At 44.9% G+C, this 18,103-nt stretch overlaps 1 protein-coding gene across 1 annotated transcript in view; it reads left to right on the top strand.

Annotated features, from left to right (window-relative positions):
- The window catches only part of LOC144686925 (unconventional myosin-X-like), a 184,120-nt gene that overhangs the window by 32,662 nt on the left and 133,355 nt on the right, over window positions 1–18,103 (top strand). Inside the window, exons 4-7 of the mRNA XM_078552775.1 lie at window positions 706–893; window positions 1,776–1,910; window positions 4,067–4,191; window positions 6,406–6,419. Coding sequence (XP_078408901.1) covers window positions 706–893; window positions 1,776–1,910; window positions 4,067–4,191; window positions 6,406–6,419 — 462 coding nt within the window. The remainder of the gene's footprint in view (window positions 1–705; window positions 894–1,775; window positions 1,911–4,066; window positions 4,192–6,405; window positions 6,420–18,103) is intronic.

Genomic DNA, 18,103 nt, shown 5'->3' with positions numbered 1-18,103 from the left:
CCCCGCCTTTGTGACTCCCCCCCTGACCTCTAAAACCTGACCGCTCACTCCCCTCACATACCCCATCTCTCCTCAACCAAGATCCCTGGAATTACCTCTAAATCCAGTCACCCTGGATCTGCACCTTGGAACCACTTGTAGTCCCAATAGTGGCCACTACTGAGTTCTGGTGCTGCTGAGACTACTCAGCTTCCAGCCAATCAGATTGGCCAGGAGTTCTTGAGGGCGGAACTTCCTTTTCCGAGAGGTGGAAATCCCACAATTATCTGGTTAAGGCAGCCCCTCGTATATTATTGCTGTGGAACAGCCTTTTTAAAGCAACTGACTTTTCTATCAGCTGATGCGCATATGCCTTGTGTAAAATTCAACCTCTGTGTCTGACTGTTGTGGATTAATCTCCCATCATTCATTTCCTATCTGGGGCTCAATTAGACCCAATATGGAAGCTGTGAGCTGTATCACTGGCTCCACCTTCCCAAGAAAACGATTTCAGTATGATCCTGGTAGACTTTACCAATTGTGGGATATCCCCAGTGACAGGATATCCGCAGTTGTGGGATATTCCCAGTCTCAGATATTCCCATTGTGGGATATCCCCAGTCACGGGATATCCCCAGTCACGGGATATCCCCAGTTTCAGGATAGTTGAACACTTCAGTGATTTCATTGTTTCGCTCCCAAAGGTTAATCGTATATTTTTTGTAGACGAACATTGGTTCGATCCTGACTGCTGTAAACCCCTACAAATGCATCGAGAGTCTGTACAGTGCCAACACAGTCGAATTATACAGCAGGCACCAGCTGGGAGAGCTCCCACCACACATTTTTGCAATCGCCAACGAGTGTTACCGCTGCCTGTGGAAGCGTCAGGATAGTCAGTGCATTCTGATCAGGTATGTGAGTTCCACTGGCTCCCAGTTTAGGAAGATGAGGACCAGGTCAGGGAATCACCAGAAGCACCACCTGATCTCCACTCTGTGTGCCAGTCTGAACACATGGTATCAACCAACCGCAGTGAGGAACAGGGGAAACAATTAGAACAAATATCACCTACCTTTTCCCCATTTCCCTCAACCCCACCTGCCCACCTTATGAACATATGAACAAGAAACAGAAGTAGGTCATTTGGCCCCTCGAGCCTGCTCCATCATTTAATAAGATCATGGCTGATCTGATAGTAACCTGAAATCTGCATCCCACCGATCGCTGGGAACCTATCACCCCCTTGCTTACCAAGAATCTATCCACCTCTGCCTTAAAAATATTCAAAGACTCTGCTTCCACCATCTTTTCAGGAAGAGAGTTCCAAAGACTCATGACCCTCTGAGTGAAAACATTTTGCCTCGTCTCCACATCCACCCTATCTCAGGATCTTATATGTTCTCCTTATATCCCTCAACCTCTCCTATGCACCTTCTTCCCGTATCCCTCAATTCCAGTTAAGAGTTGGTCACGTTGATGTGGGACTGGGCTTACAGATCGGCTCACACTGGATAAGGACAGCAGGTTTCCTTCCTTTCATGAACAACTTGGGTTTTTATGATAATCCGTCATTTTCCTGGTCACTTTCACTGAAAGCAGCTGTGGAGCGTGAGATTAAATTTTCAGTAGGTTTTCTCACGCTATCTGGATGATTTATCTAGTAACAGAATCACTCGAAACCCATTGCTCTTATGAGGAAAGTAATTCAATAAAGTACAACAAGAGATGTCTAACTTGTGGATGTTTTACTCCCTGGCCTGTCACCTGTGACCTGTGACCTGCGACCTGCACAGCGGCGAGAGTGGAGCCGGTAAGACAGAGAGTACAAAGTTACTGCTCCAGTTTCTGTCAGTAATGAGCCAGAGATCGCCCGGAGCATCATCCCATGAGAGGAGTACACACGTGGAACATGCCATTCTGGGGAGCAGGTACTGAGGCACACTGAGAATCCCGCCATCTACTATTCAGTAATGTCACACCCTCTAACCTTACAACATGGATTGAGATAAATCAAGAAGCTGCATCTCTATCACTGCACTGAAGAGCAATCCTCCAAAACCCACGACTCAGCATTCCATCAAACAGACCTCCTTTTATAATTCACCCCTGAAAATACACTGAATCTCACTGGGGTACAGTCCCAAACACACTGACTCACACTGGGATATAGTCCTAACACACTGACTCTCACTGGGGTACAGTCCTAACACACTGACTCTCACTGGGGTACAGTCCCAAACACACTAACTCTCCCTGGGGTACAGTCCTAACACATTGACTCTCACTGGGGTACAGTTCCACACACTCTGACTCTCCCTGGGGTACAGTTCCACACACTCTCACTCTCACTGGGGTACAGTCCCAAACACATTGACTCTCACTGGGGTACTATTACACACACACTGACTCTCACTGGGGTACAGTTCCACACACACTGACTCTCACTGGGGTACAGTTCCACACACACTGACTCTCACTGGGGTACAGTCCCAAACACACTGACTCTCACTGGGGTACAGTTCCACACACACTGACTCTCACTGGGGTACAGTCCCAAACACACTGACTCTCACTGGGGTACAGTTCCACACACTCTCACTCTCACTGGGGTACAGTCCCAAACACATTGACTCTCACTGGGGTACTATTACACACACACTGACTCTCACTGGGGTACAGTTCCACACACATTGACTGTACTGGGCTACAGTGCCATACACACTGACTCTCACTGGGGTACAGTCCCACACACACTAACTGTCATGCTGGTGGAATATCTTGCATTTCTTTAGCACCTTTAACATGCCTTGTGATCCTGTACCAGACCCCCAAATTATTGTTACAACCTGGCTATGGACTAGTCACATTTTATTTAAATTAGACAAAGTTTGAATTTCCTGGTTGTTGCTAAGAAAATAAACCCACAAGATTACACAATTTTTGAACAAACAAATATACTTTAGTATACAAAGTCAGATAAGTAAAACAGTTTATAATACTGCGAGTTACACAATTTCATTAAAACTCTGTCTCCTTTGTGAGGGCGTTCAAGTCTCCCCTTTTGAAGAACTGGTCTCTGAATTCCCTCAGAAGCTGCTCCGACTCGAATTGCTTCAAATGCTCACCTCCCAGAGTTTCAATCTCGTCTCCTGAGACTTGTTCCCCTGGATTGCCGAGTCCACACTCCAGCACCAACTCACAGACACAACTTCAGCTCTCGTGGCACACTGAGCAGAACATTACTGTTCCAAATGGTTATCTTTGCCCCAACAGCCCACAGCACAGAGTCAATGATTTTCTGCTGTATTTTTCAGCCCTCCAGTGTTTCTCCCAAGCCCTTAGTACCTGGAACCTCTCTACCCAGCTCCACAGAGCTAACAGCAGCTCTTTAGCTGCATAGATCTTCTCCTGCTCCTGACTCTGACTGACTGACTGACCCTTGAACTGTTCTTCACTGACCCTTGAACTGATCTGGGTGACGTATTAAAACACTCCAAGAGGGTCTTACCCTTGTTGCTAGGCAGAATTACAATTTCCACTGGTGCTAGCTTACAAAGCATACAGGGACAAAAAAAACCAATTTCATGACACAGCGAAATGATCCAAGTTGTTTCACTGGAGTGTTCCCAAAGAATATCTGACACCTAGTCGCATGAGGACCTACTTGGACAGATGACCTAATTTTGGTCAAAGAGGTAGTTTAAGGAGCTTAAAGGAGGAAAGTGAAATAGAGGGGCAGAGAGGTTTAGGGAGGGAATTCCAGAGCTTAGAGCCCAGGCAGCTGAAGGTAAAAACGACAATTGTGGAATGATGGAAATCGGGGATGGCAAGAAGTCAGATTTAGAGGTGTGTAAATATTTTGGAGGTGTGTAGGGCTGGAGGAAATTACAGAGATAGGGATGGGTGAGGCCATGTAGGGAATTGAAAATAAGGATGAGAATTTTAAAATTGAGGCTTATAGTTCATGAGCACAGGGTATTTCAGGGCAATGGGAGTCGGTGCGAGTTAGGAAATGGGCAGCAGAGTTTTGGGTGAGTTCAAGTTTCTTAGTTACCATATTAATGGTGAGAATCTTTCTCTGCAGCCCAGTAATGGAAGCCTTCGGAAACGCCAAAACAGTTTACAACAACAACTCCAGCCGGTTTGGGAAATTCATCCAGCTTCACTTCTCTCAGAATGGGAACATTCAGGGAGGTGCCATCGTTGACTGTATCCTTCTCACCTTGACCTCGCCTCCACAAAGTGCAAGAATCAGCTGTGTCTTCCTTCTGTCCACTGCCCTCTGTCAATAACCCATTAATCACTATCCACTGGTCCTGCAGACTGGCAGTACAAATGTCCCATCTGCAGGGCTCTGACTACCATTGGGAGAATAATACTGTTTAGGTGAGGGCTTTGAGGTATGGGGTTTGGGGCGTGGGGTTTGGGGTGAAGGGTTTCCCGTCTGGGTTTTGGGGTGAGGATTTTGGGGCGTGGGGTTTGGGGCATGTGTTTGGGGTGAGGGTCTTGGGGCGTGGGGTTTGTGATGTGTGTTTGGGGTGAGGGGTTTGGGATTTGGGGTGAAAGGTTTGGGGCGTAGGGTTTGGGATGTATGGTTTGAGGTGTGTGTTTGGGGTGAGGGGTTTGTGGTGAGGGGCTTGGGTTGTGTGATTTGGGGTGAGGCGTTTGGGTTACTCAGTATCTTTACAATGCAGAAGGAGGCCATTTGGCCCATCGAGTCTGCACTGACTCTCTGAAAGAGCATTCCGCCTAGTCCCACTCCCCTGCCTTATCCCTGTAACCTTGCACGTTCTCTCTTTTCAGATAGCAATCCAATTCCCTTTTGAATACCTCGATCAAACCTGCCTCCGCCACCCTCTCAGGAAGTTTGTTCCAGATCCAACCACCCCCTGGGTGAAGAAATTTTTCCTCACATCATTTCTACTCCTTTTGCCATTATTTTGAATCTGTGCCCTCTAGTTCTTGATGCTCTCTTGAGTGGAACAGTTTCTCACTATTTACCCTGTCCATACCCCTCAGGATCTTGAATATCTCTATCAAGTCTCCTCTCAGCCTTCTTTTCTCCAAGGAAAACAGTCCCAACCTCTCCAATCTATCCTCCTAGCTACAGTTCTTCATACCTGGAATCACTCTTGTGAATCTCCTCTGTACTCTCTCCAATGCCTTCACATCCTTCCTCAAGTATGGCGCCCAGAACTGGATGCAGTACCCCAGACTCCAGTACTCTCGTGGTTTGGGGTGAGGGGGGTTGGGGTGAGGGGGGTTGGGGTGAGGGGGTTTGGGGTGAGGGGGTTTGGGGTGAGGGGGTTTGGGGTGAGGGGGTTTGGGGTGAGGGGGTTTGGGGTGAGGGGGTTTGGGGTGAGGGGGTTTGGGGTGAGGGGGTTTGGGGTGAGGGGGTGAGGGGTGAGGGGGTGAGGGGGTTTGGGGTGAGGGTGAAGGATTTGGGGTGAGGGTGAAGGATTTGGAGTGAGGGGTTTGGGATTTGGGGTGAGGGGTTTGGGATTTGGGGTGAGGGGTTTGGGATTTGGGGTGAGGGGTTTGGGTGTGGGGTGAGGGGTTTGGGTGTGGGGTTTGGGGTGAGGGGTTTGGGGTTTTTGGTGAGGTTGAAGGTTTTGTGTTGAAAGGGAGGGTGGGGGTGAGAGTTTGGGATTGGAGTGAACAACAAATTAGCTCCAGTTGGAGTAATTAGAAGAAGTTCAGTGGAGTGTTATGTGATAGAGAAGTATTACTGAATGTGAAAGGATGAATCTCCAGGACAGTTATGAGACCAGCTGTGTTATATAGTACAGAAACCTCACGAGGAGCAGAACAATAACTGGATCCTAATGTGATTCGGAGTCTGAGATGGATGTGTGGAGTAATGAGAAAGGACAAAATCAGGAGGCAGCACATCAGGGGGTCAGTGAAGATTGTGGGAGCATTGAAGGAAATAGCTAAGAAGAGATTGATATGGCAGGTCACCTGTTGCGCAGAGGGAGAGAGAGAGAGGGGGAAAATGTGATGAGGCGCATGTTGGAGTTGGGACCGCCAGGAAGAATAAGAAGAGGAAGAACCAAGATTAGGTGGAAAGATCCAGTGGTGGGAGATTTAAAAACAGTGGAATTGAAAGAGGAACGACAGGAAGAGCTGGAGACGGGTGATCAACTGACATTGTGGTGATCCCAAGTAAATGTGAGAATCTGAAAGGAGAAGATTTGGGTTTGAGGTGAGGGTTTAGGATCTGGGGTGAAATTTTGGGATTTTGAATGAGGATTTGGTCCGGGGTTCGAAGTGTGGAGTGATATTTTTTGGGTTTAGTGTAAGTGCTGGTTAATGCAATGTGCAGATTGATCATGACCCTGAAGGATTAAGGACACAGCCCCACATAGCAAGATTAAGTTAAAGTTACAGGTGACCTTTTAAAATCCTTAACTCATGGTGTAGATTTACTGGAAAAGGTGAGCTTTCTTCACTTACTTCACACAGCACAGGAGGACGCCATTCGGCCCATCGAGTCCCTTCCACCATCCAATCAGATTGGCAGATCTGTGACCATTTCCCTCAAAACCCTTAGCGAAGAAAATTCTATCCGGCTTAGTCTTAAATGTTCCTATTGACTGCCACCCTCAACAGCTTTTTGGAGGAGAGAGTTCCAGATTTCCACACCCCTTTGTGTTTTTTTAAAATTCATTCATTACTGGGCATCACTGCCTGGGCCAACATTTATTGCCCATCCCTAATTGCCCTTGAAAAGGTAGTGGTGAGCTGCTGCCTTAAACCGCTGCAGTCCATGTGATGTATGTACACCCACAGTGCTGTTAGGGAGGGAGCTCCAGGATTTTGACCCAGCGACAGTGAAAGAACGGAGATATATTTCCAAGTCAGGATGGTGAGTGACTTGGAGGGAAACTTCCAGGTGGTGGCATTCCCAACTATCTGCTGCCCTTGTCCTTCTAGATGGTAGTGGTCGTGGGTTTGGAAGGTGCTGTCGAAGGAGCCTTGGTGAGTTCTTACAGTGCATCTTGTAGATGGTACACATTGCTGCTACTGTGCATCGGTGGTGGAGGGAGTGAATGTTTGTGGATGTGGTGCCAATCAAGCAGGCTGCTTGGTCCTGGACGGTGTCAAGCTTCTTGAGTGATGTTGGAGCTGCACTCATCCAGGCAAGTGGGGAGTATTCCATCACACTCCTGATTTGTGCCTTGTAGATGGTGGACAGGTTTTGGGGGGTCAGGAGGTGAATTACTCACTGCACAATTCCTAGCCTCTGACCTGCTCTTGTAGCCACAGTATTTATATGGCAAATTCAGTTCAGTTTCTAGTCAAAAATAACCCCCAGGATGTTGATAGTGGGGGATTCAGTGATGGTAATGCCATTGAATGTCAAGGGGTGATGGTCGGATTCTCCCTTGTTGGAGATGGTCATTGTATGTGGCACAAATGTTACTTGCCACTTGTCAGCCCAAACCTGGATAATGCCCAGGTCTTGCTGCATTTGGATATGGACTGCTTCAGTATCTGAGGAGTCGCCAATTGTGCTGAACATTGTGCAAACATCAGTGAACATCCCCACTTCTGACCTTATGATGGAAGGAAGGTCATTAAATAAGCAGCTGAAGATGGTTGGGCCAAGGACACTACCCTGAGGAACTCCTGCAGTGATGTCCTGGAGCTGAGATGACTGACCTCCAACAACCACAGCCATCTTCCTTTGTGCTAGGTATGACCCCAACCAGCGGAGAGTTTTCCCACTGATTCCCAATGACTCCAGCTTTGCTAGGGCTCCTTGATGCCACACTCGGTCAAATGCGGCCTTGATGTCAAGAGCAGTCACTCTCACCTCATCTTGGAAATTCAGCTCTTTTGTCCATGTTTGAACCAAGGCTGTAATGAGGTCAGGAGCTGAGTGGCCCTGGTGGAACCCAAGCTGAGTGTCAGCGAACAGGTTATTGCTAAGCAAGTGCCCCTTGATAGCACTGTTGACCCCTTCCATTACTTTATTGATGATTGAGAGTAGACTGATGGGTTGGTAATTGGCTAGTTTGAATTTGTCCTGCTCTTTGTATACAGGACATTCCCGGATAATTTTCCACATAGCCAGGTAGATGCCAGTGTTGTAGCTGTACTGGAACAGCTTGACTAGGGGCATGGCAAGTTCTGGAGCACAAGCCTTCAGTACTATTGCCAGAATATTGTCAGGGTCCATAGCCATTGCAGTATCCAGTGCCTTCAGCTGTTTCTTGATTTCACATGGAGGGAATTGAATTGGTTGAAGACTGGCATCTGTGATGCTGGGGACCTCCAGAGGAGGCCAAGATGGATCATCCACTTGGCACTTCTGGCTGAAGATTGTTGCAAATACTTCAGTCTTATCTTTTGCACTGATTTTCTGGGCTCCTCCATCATTGAGGATGGGAATATTTGTGGAGCCTCCTCCTCCAGTGAGTTGTTAAATTGTCCACCACCATTCACGACTGGATGTGGCAGGACTGTAGAGCTTACATCTGATCCGTTGATTGTGGGATCGCTTAGCCCTGTCTATCATTTGCTGCTTATGCAGTTTGGCATGTAAATGGTCCTTGTGTCATAATTTCACCAGGTTGACATCTCATTTTTAGGTATGCCTGGTGCTGCTCCTGGCATGCCCTCCTGCACTCTTCATTGAATCAGAGTTGATCCCCTGGCCTGATGGTAATGGTAGAGTGGGGGATATGCTGGGCCATGAGGTTACAGATTGTGGTTGAGTACAATTCTGCTGCTGCTGATGGCCAACAGTGCCTCATGGATGCCCAGTCTTGAGTTGCTAGATCTGTTCGAAATGTATCCCATTTAGCACGATGGCAGTACCACACAACACGATGGAGGGTATCCTCAATGTAAAGCTGGGACTTCATATCTACATTGACTGTGCAGTGGTCACTCCTACTGATACTGTCATGGACAGATGCATCTGCAGCAGGCAGGTTGGTGAGAATGAGGTCAAGTATGTTTTTCCCTCATGTTGGTTCCCTTACATCTGCCGCAGACCCAGTCTAGCAGCCATATCCTTTAGGACCCGGCCAGCTCGGTCAGTAGTGGTGCTACCGAGCACTGATTCATCAGCTGAGGGAGGGCGATACGTGGTAATCACCAGGAGGTTTCCTTGCCCATGTTTGACATGATGCTATGAGACTTCATGAGGTCCAGAGTTGATGTTGAGGACTCCCAGGGCAATTCCCCCCCGACTGTATACCACTGTGCTGCCACCTCTGCTGGATCTGTCTTGCCAGTGGGACAGGACATACCCAGGGATGGTGATGATGGTGTCTGGGACATTATCTGTAAGATATGATTCCGTGAGGATGACTATGTCAGGCTGTTGCTTGACTGGTCTGTGAGAGAGCAGGTTTCAAAAAAAATCATTCATTGTTGCTCATACCCTTGAGAAGGTGGTGGTGAGCTACCTCCTTGAATACAACTGAGTGTCTTGCTCGCCCATTTCAAAGGCTAGTTAAAAGTCACCACATTGCTGTGGGTCTGCAGTCACACATAGGCCGGGCCAGGTAAGGACGACAGATTTCCTTCCCTAAAGGACATTAGTGAACTGGATGGGTTTTTACAACAATTGATGATAGTTTCATGGTCACCGTTACAGAGACTAGCTTTATATTTAATTGAATTGAAATTCCCAGCTGGGATTTGAACTCATAACACAGTCCTCTGGATTACTAGCATAAGCACTACCCTAGCATACACCTTAATTCACCCATAATTTTCTGTATTGAAGCAGATTCATACGAACATAGGAACTGAAGCAGGAGAGGGCCCTTTGTATCACCGAACCTGCCTCAGCCATTCAACTCAATCATGTCTGACCTTCTACCTCAATGCCATTTTCCCGCGCTATCCCCATATCCCTTGATATCTTTAATATCTAGAAACCTATCGATCTCTGTCTTGAACTCACTGAATGACTGAGCCTCCACAGCCCACTGGGGTAGTGAATTCCAAAGGTTCACCACCCTCTGAGTGAAGAAATTCCTCCTCCTCTCAGTCTTAAATGGCCTGCCCCTTATTCTGAGACTGTGTCCCCTGGTTCTAGACCCCTCCAGACAGGGGGATACATCCTTCTTGCGTCTCCTGTATCGAGCCCTGTAAGAATTGTGTGCACTTCAATGAGATCACCTCTCATTCTTCTAAGCTCAAAAGGCAGATAAAACTTACAAAGCCTCCCCACCCATCCCCGAGCTTCAATTCAGCTTATTCTATGCACTGTGCCCTCGTAATTTTAGCCCTGGTATCATTCTCGTGAATCTGCGCTGCACCCCTCAAAGGCCAATGTATCCTCCTTGATGTGCGGTGCCCAGAACTGAACCCAGTTACTCCAAATTGGGTCTGACCAGAGCTTTATATAATGGTAATCCCACTTCCTCCACCCTTATCAAAGGCCTTTTGAAAATCCCAGATAAATTACATCTACAACATTACCATTGTCTACTCTCTGTTACCTCCTCAAAACATTCAATAAGTTTGGTCAAACAAGATTTCCCCTTTTGAAATCCATGCTGACTATTCATTATTATATTTCTCATTTTGAGATGTTGTTCTTTCTGCTTTAGTAAGGATTCCATTATTTTTCCTACCACTGATGAAAAGCTGACTGGTCTAGAATTACCTGGACATGTTCTGTCGCTCTTGTTAAATGTAGGAATTAGATTAGCTATCTGCCTGTTCTCTGGAACTACACTTTTTTCTGATGACTTATTAAACATTAATAGTAAGGCCTCTTCTATATCTTCTCTAGGTTCTTTTAAAAATGCATAAATGCAAACCATCTGGACCAGCAGCTTTATCCTCTTTGAATTTTATTAGTTCATTCAATATATCACTGTTACAACAACAAAATACTGCAGATGCTGGACATCTCAAATAAAAACAGAAAGTGCTGGAAATTCTCAGCAGGTCTTGGCATCATCTGTGGAGAAAGAAACAGTTAACATTTTAGGTCAAATGCCTTTCATCTATTTCATTCATTTCATTTAATTTAAATTCACTTATCGCATTGCACATCTCATCCTTCAATGTCATGTTTACCTGTTCTATCTCCTTAAGAAATACTGAAACAAAATCATTATTCCATATTTCTGCCATCTCTTTATTGTTACCTGTGATTATCCTATCTATCCCTTAATAACTATTCTCATCAGTCTTCCTTTTTTATTAATGCCCCTGTAAAATATTTTATTTTGTTTTATTTTCATTGATAATTTCATTTCATTGTTCCTCTTTGCCCTACTAATTGTTTTCTTTTTGAGCAGTCTCCTAATCTATTTCTATTCTCTCTAATGATGCAGCTTCGTCCTCTGCTGTTTATGTTGCCCTTGGTCTGTAGCCGTGCAGGTTACAGCATTTCAAGTGCATATCCAAGTATTTTTAAAATTTGACTGTTAAATTTAAATTTTAAAGTTTCTGCCTCTACCACCCTTCGAGGCAGTGAGTTCCAGGTCCCACCACCCTCTAGGTGAAAAAAATCCTTAACTTCCCCTGAATCTTTCCCTCAATTACTTTAAATTTATGCTCCTTCATTATTGACCTCTCTGCTAAGGGAAATGGGCCCTCCCTGTCCACTCAATCTAGGCCCCTTATTATTTTTTAAGGAGGCAGTGGTGTAGTGGTAATGCACTGGACAAGTACTCCAGTGGCCCTGCTAATGCTTTAGGAACATGGGTACAAATCCCACCAGGGCAGCTGGTAGAATTTAAATAAATCTCGAATTAAAAGCTAATGGTGCCAAAGAAACCATTGCTAATTGTAGTAAAAACCCATCTGGTTCACTAATGTCCTTTTGGGAAAGAAATCTGCCGCCTTACCTGGTCTGGCCTATATGTGACTCCAGACCCACAGCAATTTTGTTGACACTTAATGGCTTCTGCAATGGCCTGGCAAGCTACTCAGTTGTATCAAACTGCTACAAAGGCTAAAAAGAATGAAATTGGACGGACCACCCAGCATCAAATGACAACGGCAACCTCAGCCCTGTTGTTCCTCCTTACTAACATCGGGGGTTAGTGCCAAAATTGTGAGAGCTGTCTCACAGACTAGCCAAGCAACAGCCTGATATAGTCATCCTCACAGAGTCATACCTTACAGATAATGTCCCAAACACCACCATCACCATCCCTGGGTATGTCCTGTCCCACCGGCAGGACAGACCCAGCAGGGGTAGCGGTACAGTGGTATACAGTCGGGAGGGAATTGCCCTTGGAGTCCTCAACATGGACTTCAGACCCCTTGAAGCCTCATGGCATCAGGTCAAATATGGGCAAGGAAACCTCCTGGTGATTACCACGTACCCACCTCCCTCAGCTGACGAAACAGTGCCTCCTCCATGTTGAACACCACTTGGAGGAAGCACGGAGGGTGTCAGTGGCGCAGAATGTAGTCTGGGTGGGGGACTTCAATGTCCATCACAAAGAGTGGCTTAGTAGCACCACTACTGACCGAGCCGGCTGAGTCCTATAGGACATAGCTGCTAGACTGGGTCTGTGGCAGGCGGTGAGGGAACCAATAAGAAGGAAAAACATGCTTAACCTCATTCTCACTAACCTGCCTGCCACAGATGCACCTGTTCATGACAGTATCGGTAGGAGTGACCACCACACAGTCCTTGTGGAGATTGTTATGGCACAGCCGATGGTAAATGTTGAGCTGCTCAAATACCAAAGGGAAACTTGAAACAACTTGTTTTGCAATTTGTATAAATTTCGAGAAGCGAATTCACTAGTAATAAGACCACCAACACATAGATCTACAAATTACGACTATGATAACTTCTAAATCCCCGAGCTAACCTAACTTCCAGTTACACTTTCATTAAGGCAACAGTAAGACACATAGATTTTAAAAGACCCAGGCAAGGTAGCACACAATACCCAGAAAAAGTGGAATTCAAAGTGAGCTTTCTTAACTTCAGTTCTTTGTAGACAGCAGCTTGAGGCTTAGATACTGAAGGCTTTTTCACACTCATGATCTTAGAATGCCTTCCCTTGCACACAGCAGCCCCCCCCCACCCCTCCTCCATCCATATCTTCCCCCCTGAATGCAAATTCCCATTGTTTCACTATGTCTTTGGACTGTACCTCTCTAATAATAAAAATCTCTCAATACCAATTTTACCAGTAATCTTTGGGGAAAAATAAACACACTGTTTCTTAACTTCTCCTGGCTAGGTGAAACATTTCATCCCTCCTTTGAAATCAATCTAGTCTGGCTTATTTAAATATGCAAACGTTCCCTTTACACATGTGTTTACCTACTTAACATTTAAATAGTTTATCTTCTGTTACATCAAAGCCTTCAGACCAGCTGCCTTTAATTCAATTAAGTCACACAGACGAACACACACAGACATAGACACAGACCCCACTATTACTCTACTTTACAATAAATTATGAAAATTATTATATCTTCCTGACATCCCCCTCATTCAAAAATGAGCCATCATAATTTAAAAAGACGGCTTCATTTTCTGAACCGATCTTACTTTATCTCTTATATTTAATACGCTAATTGACTACCAGATGCATGCATTAACATAACAATATATACACAAATCCTTGGTATCAACAGAATCATTCAAATCCAGTGTCCAGGTTTTAAATGGCTAGTTTCCCCTTTAAGTGTCAAACTCTTAACAATGCACGTACAATCAGATTTTCTCGTCCCACTACATGTATAACCTGTAGATTAAATGGTTGCAGTGATAAACTCCATCTGAATAGCCTTGCACTCCTGTCTCAAAATTTGTCTAGAAACTTTAAAGGATTGCGGTCTGTATAAACAATTGTTTCTGACGAATTGTCTGCAATGTAAATTTCAAAATGCTGCAATGCTAACACCAACCCCAAAGTTTCCTTCTCGATCATTGAATATCTTCTCTGTTGTACATTCAACTTACATGAAAAATATCCTATCGGTTTTTCAATTCCAATGTCATCTTCTTGTAACTGTACAGCCCCAGTGCCTATATCGCTTGCGTCAATGGCCAACTTAAATTGCTTGGTGTAATTGGGTACTGCCAACACTGGTGTGGTAATTAATACAGTTTTCAAATTATCAAATGCCTTCCGACATTCCTATGTCCATTGAAACTTCTTGTTCTTTTTCAACAGTTCAGCCACTGGAGCAACCACTTGGCTAAAATTTGGTACAAATTTCCTATAAAACCCACTCATGCCCAGAAATCTCAAAACTTCTCGTTTTGTTGTAGGCACTGGGAAATCCATCATAGCCTTGACTTTCACATCTCTCAGAGCCACCTTACCATGTCCAATGGTATGGCCTAGATACGCAACTTGCACTTTTGCAAATTCACTTTTAGCCAAGTTCACCAGCAAATTAGCTTCTTGTAATCAAGTAAATAATTCTTCCGGATGTTGTAAATGCTACTCCCACGTCTGACTAAAAACTATTAAGTCATCAATATGAACAACACAATTGCTCAGACCTGCAATTATTTTGTTGTCAGTCTTTGAAATGCTGCAGATGCATTTTTCATTCCAAATGGCATGACTTGAAACTGATACAGTCCATCTGGCATCACAAAAGCTGATATCTCCTTTGTTCTCTCTGACAACAGCACTTGCCAATATCCTTTCAGCAAGTCAATCTTTGTGATAAATTTTGATTGTCCCATTTTCTCAATGCAATCTTCCAACAGTGGTATAGATATGAATCCACTTTTGTCACCGCATTCACCTATCAATAGTCCACACAGCCTTTGTGTCCCATCCGGTTTCGGTACCAGCGCAATAGGCAAACTCCAGTTACTGAAACTAGACTCCATGATATCATTTTGAAGCATGAATTTGATTTATTTCTGTACTTGTGATAACTTTGTCTGATTTAATCTATAAGGATGTTGCCTTAGCGAGAATGAAACTTCTACACATATATCATGTATAGCTAAATTTGTCCTCCCCAACTTATCTCCATAAATAGGTTTGTGTGACTGTAATAGCTTCTCCAAATCACTTTGACACTTGTCTGGAAGGTAACTTAAAATTATATTTAAATTTTCAAGTACCTCCTCATTATCCAGTTTGATTAGAGGAAAATCAATTTCAGAATTCTGCATTTCTACTTCTTTCTCAATATCTATCACCTCCTTTCGGTCCTCTTCCCTGTCAAAGTACTTTTTAAGCATATTTACATGATACACACTCTACTTCTTTCTTCTATCTGGAGTATTTATTAAATAATTTACTTCACTCAGCTTCTTTTCAACCCTGTTAGGCCCACTAACCCTTCCCTTTAATGAGTCACCCAGTACTGGTAACAGAACGAGCACTTTCTACCCAGCAACAAAACTACAAACTGTAGCTTTCCTGTCTGCCTTAACTTTCATCACCTGCTATGATATCTTTAAATGTTCCCTAGCCAACACACATGCTCTGTCCAATCTGTCTCTGAAATTGATACATAATCCTGGAGAGTAGTTTCTGAATTTTGACCCATCAGTTTCTCATGAATCAATTTCAGTGGTCCTCTCGTCTCATGACCATAAACTCGTTCAAAAGGACTAAAGCCAGTTGATGCATTAGGATCGTCTCTAATAGCAAATAACAAAAATGGAATTCCTGTATCCCAATCCTGTGGATAGTCCTGACTATATGCCCTCATCATAGTTTTTAGAGTTTGATGCCATCTTTCCAAAGCCCCTTGTGATTCAGGATGGTAAGCTGTTAACAAATTGTTTTATCCCCAAACTACTCATTACTTCCTTAAACAGCTGTGACATGAAATCTGAACCCTGATCTAATTGTATTTCTTTAGGTAAAGCGTATATTGTAAAAAATTTAGTCAACTCCTCCACAATTTTCTTTGTTGTAATATTTCTCAAAGGTATTGCTTCAGGAAATCTGGTAGACACATCCATTATAGTCAGTAAGTACTGATTTCCACTTTTAGTCTTAGCAAGGGGTCCTACACAATCAATCATGACCCTAGTAAAAGGTATTTCAAATGCTGGAATTGAATTAAAGATGCTGGGTTTATCACTGTTTGTGGTTTCCCTATCACCTGATGTGTGTGACATGTTCTACAGAATTTGACTACATCCCTATCCACACCAGGCCAAAAAAATGTTTTTTGTATTTTCGTCTGTATCTTTCTAATTCCAGCTGCCTTTAATTCAATTAAGTCTCTCACTCACTCACACACACACACACACACACACACACACAGAGAGCCACTATTACTTTACAGTAAATTCCAGAAATATTATGAAAATTATTATATCTTCCTGACAAGACTAACTCCCGTCTTCACATTGAGGATACCCTCCATTGTGCTCAATGGGATAGATTTCAAACAGATCTAGCAACTCAAAACTGAGCTTCTCTGAGGTGCTGTGGGCCACCAGCAGCAGCAGCAACAGAATTGTACTCAACCACAATCTGTAACCTCATGACATGGCATACACCACACTCTACCATTACCATCAAGCTGGGGGATTAACCCTGGTTCAATGAAGAGTGCAGAAGGGCATCTCAGGAGCAGGAAGTGTCAACCAGCTGAAGCTACAACACAGAATTACTTGCATTCCATACAGCATAATCAACATGTGATAGACAGAGCTAAGCAATTCCACAAGCAACAGATTCTGTAGTCCTGCCACATCCAGTTGTGAATGATGGTGGGCAAGTAAACAACTAACAGGATAAGGGGGAGGAGGCTCCACAAATATCCCCATCCTCAATGATGGGGGAGTCCAGCACATCAGTGCAAAAGACAAGGCTGAAGCATTTGAAAAAATCTTTAGCCAGAAGTGCCGAGTGGATGATCCACCTCGGCCTCAGGAGGTCCCCAGCATCACAGATGCCAGTCTTCAGCCAATTCAATTCACTCCACATGATATTAAGAAATGGCTAAAGGCACTGGATACTGCAAAGGCTATGGGCACTGACAATATTCTGGCAATAGTACTGAAGACTTGTGCTCCAGAACTATCTGCGCTCTTAGGCAAGCTGTTCCAGTACAGCTACAACACTGGCATCTACCCGGCTATGTGGAAAATTGCCCAGGTATGTCCTGTACACAAAATCCAAGCTGGCCAATTATTGCCCCTTCAGTCTATTCTCGATCATCAGGGAAATGATGGAATGGGCCATGAACAATGCTATCAAGTGGCATTTGCTTGGCAATAACCTGCGCACTGATGCTCAGTTTGGGTTCTGCCAGGGTCACTCAGCTCCTGACCTCATTACAGCCTTTAGTCCAAACATGGACAAAAGAGCTGAACTCCCGAGGTGAGGTGAGAGTGACTGTCCTTGACATCAAGGCAGTATTTGACTGAGTGTGGCATCAAGTAGCCCTCGCAAAACTGGAGTCAATGGGAATCAGTGGGAAAACTCTCCTCTGGTTGGAGTCATACCTAGCACAAAGGAAGATGGCTGTGGTTGTTGGAGGTCAATCATCTCAGCTCCAGGACATCACTGCAGGAGTTCCTCAGGGTAGTGTCCTTGGCCCAACCACCTTCAGCTGTTTCATCAATGACCTTCCTTCCATCATAAGGTCAGAAGTGGGGATGTTCACTGATGATTGCACAATGTTCAGCACCATTCGCGACTCCTCCAGTCCATATCCAAATGCAGCAAGATCTGGACAATATCCAGGCTTGGGCTGACAAGTAGCAAGTACTATTCGCACCACACAAGTGTCAGGCAATGACCATCTCCAACAAGAGAGAATCTAACCATCGCCCTCTGACATGCAATAGCATTACCATCACTGAATCCCCCACTATCAACATCCAGAAACTGAACTGGACTAACCATATAAATGCTGTGGCTACAAGAACAGGTCAGAGACTAGGGGCAGAATTTTCTGTGCCCGCTGGCAGCAGCCAATGGCGGGCCGCTTTTCCTGCCAACAGTCAGCGGGGAGCTCCTTGCAATAAATCAGCATCTCATTAAATGGCCATCCTGCCAGGCTCTGGATCCCCACCGGGTTCTCCGTCCTTGTCGGTGTGCTTCACAATGGCACTCAGGCAACGTGCACTTGGCAGCCTTCACTTTGGGGAAACTGAGGTGAGTGAACAACATCGTTTTCCACAGCTCACCAGGGCCACCTTTTACTTTGCAGGCTTCAGGGGCACCGGGGG

Source organism: Cetorhinus maximus, chromosome 11 (genome assembly GCF_964194155.1).
Source record: "Cetorhinus maximus chromosome 11, sCetMax3.hap1.1, whole genome shotgun sequence".
NCBI lineage: Eukaryota > Metazoa > Chordata > Chondrichthyes > Lamniformes > Cetorhinidae > Cetorhinus > Cetorhinus maximus.
This window is presented reverse-complemented; position numbering and strand designations above follow the sequence as displayed.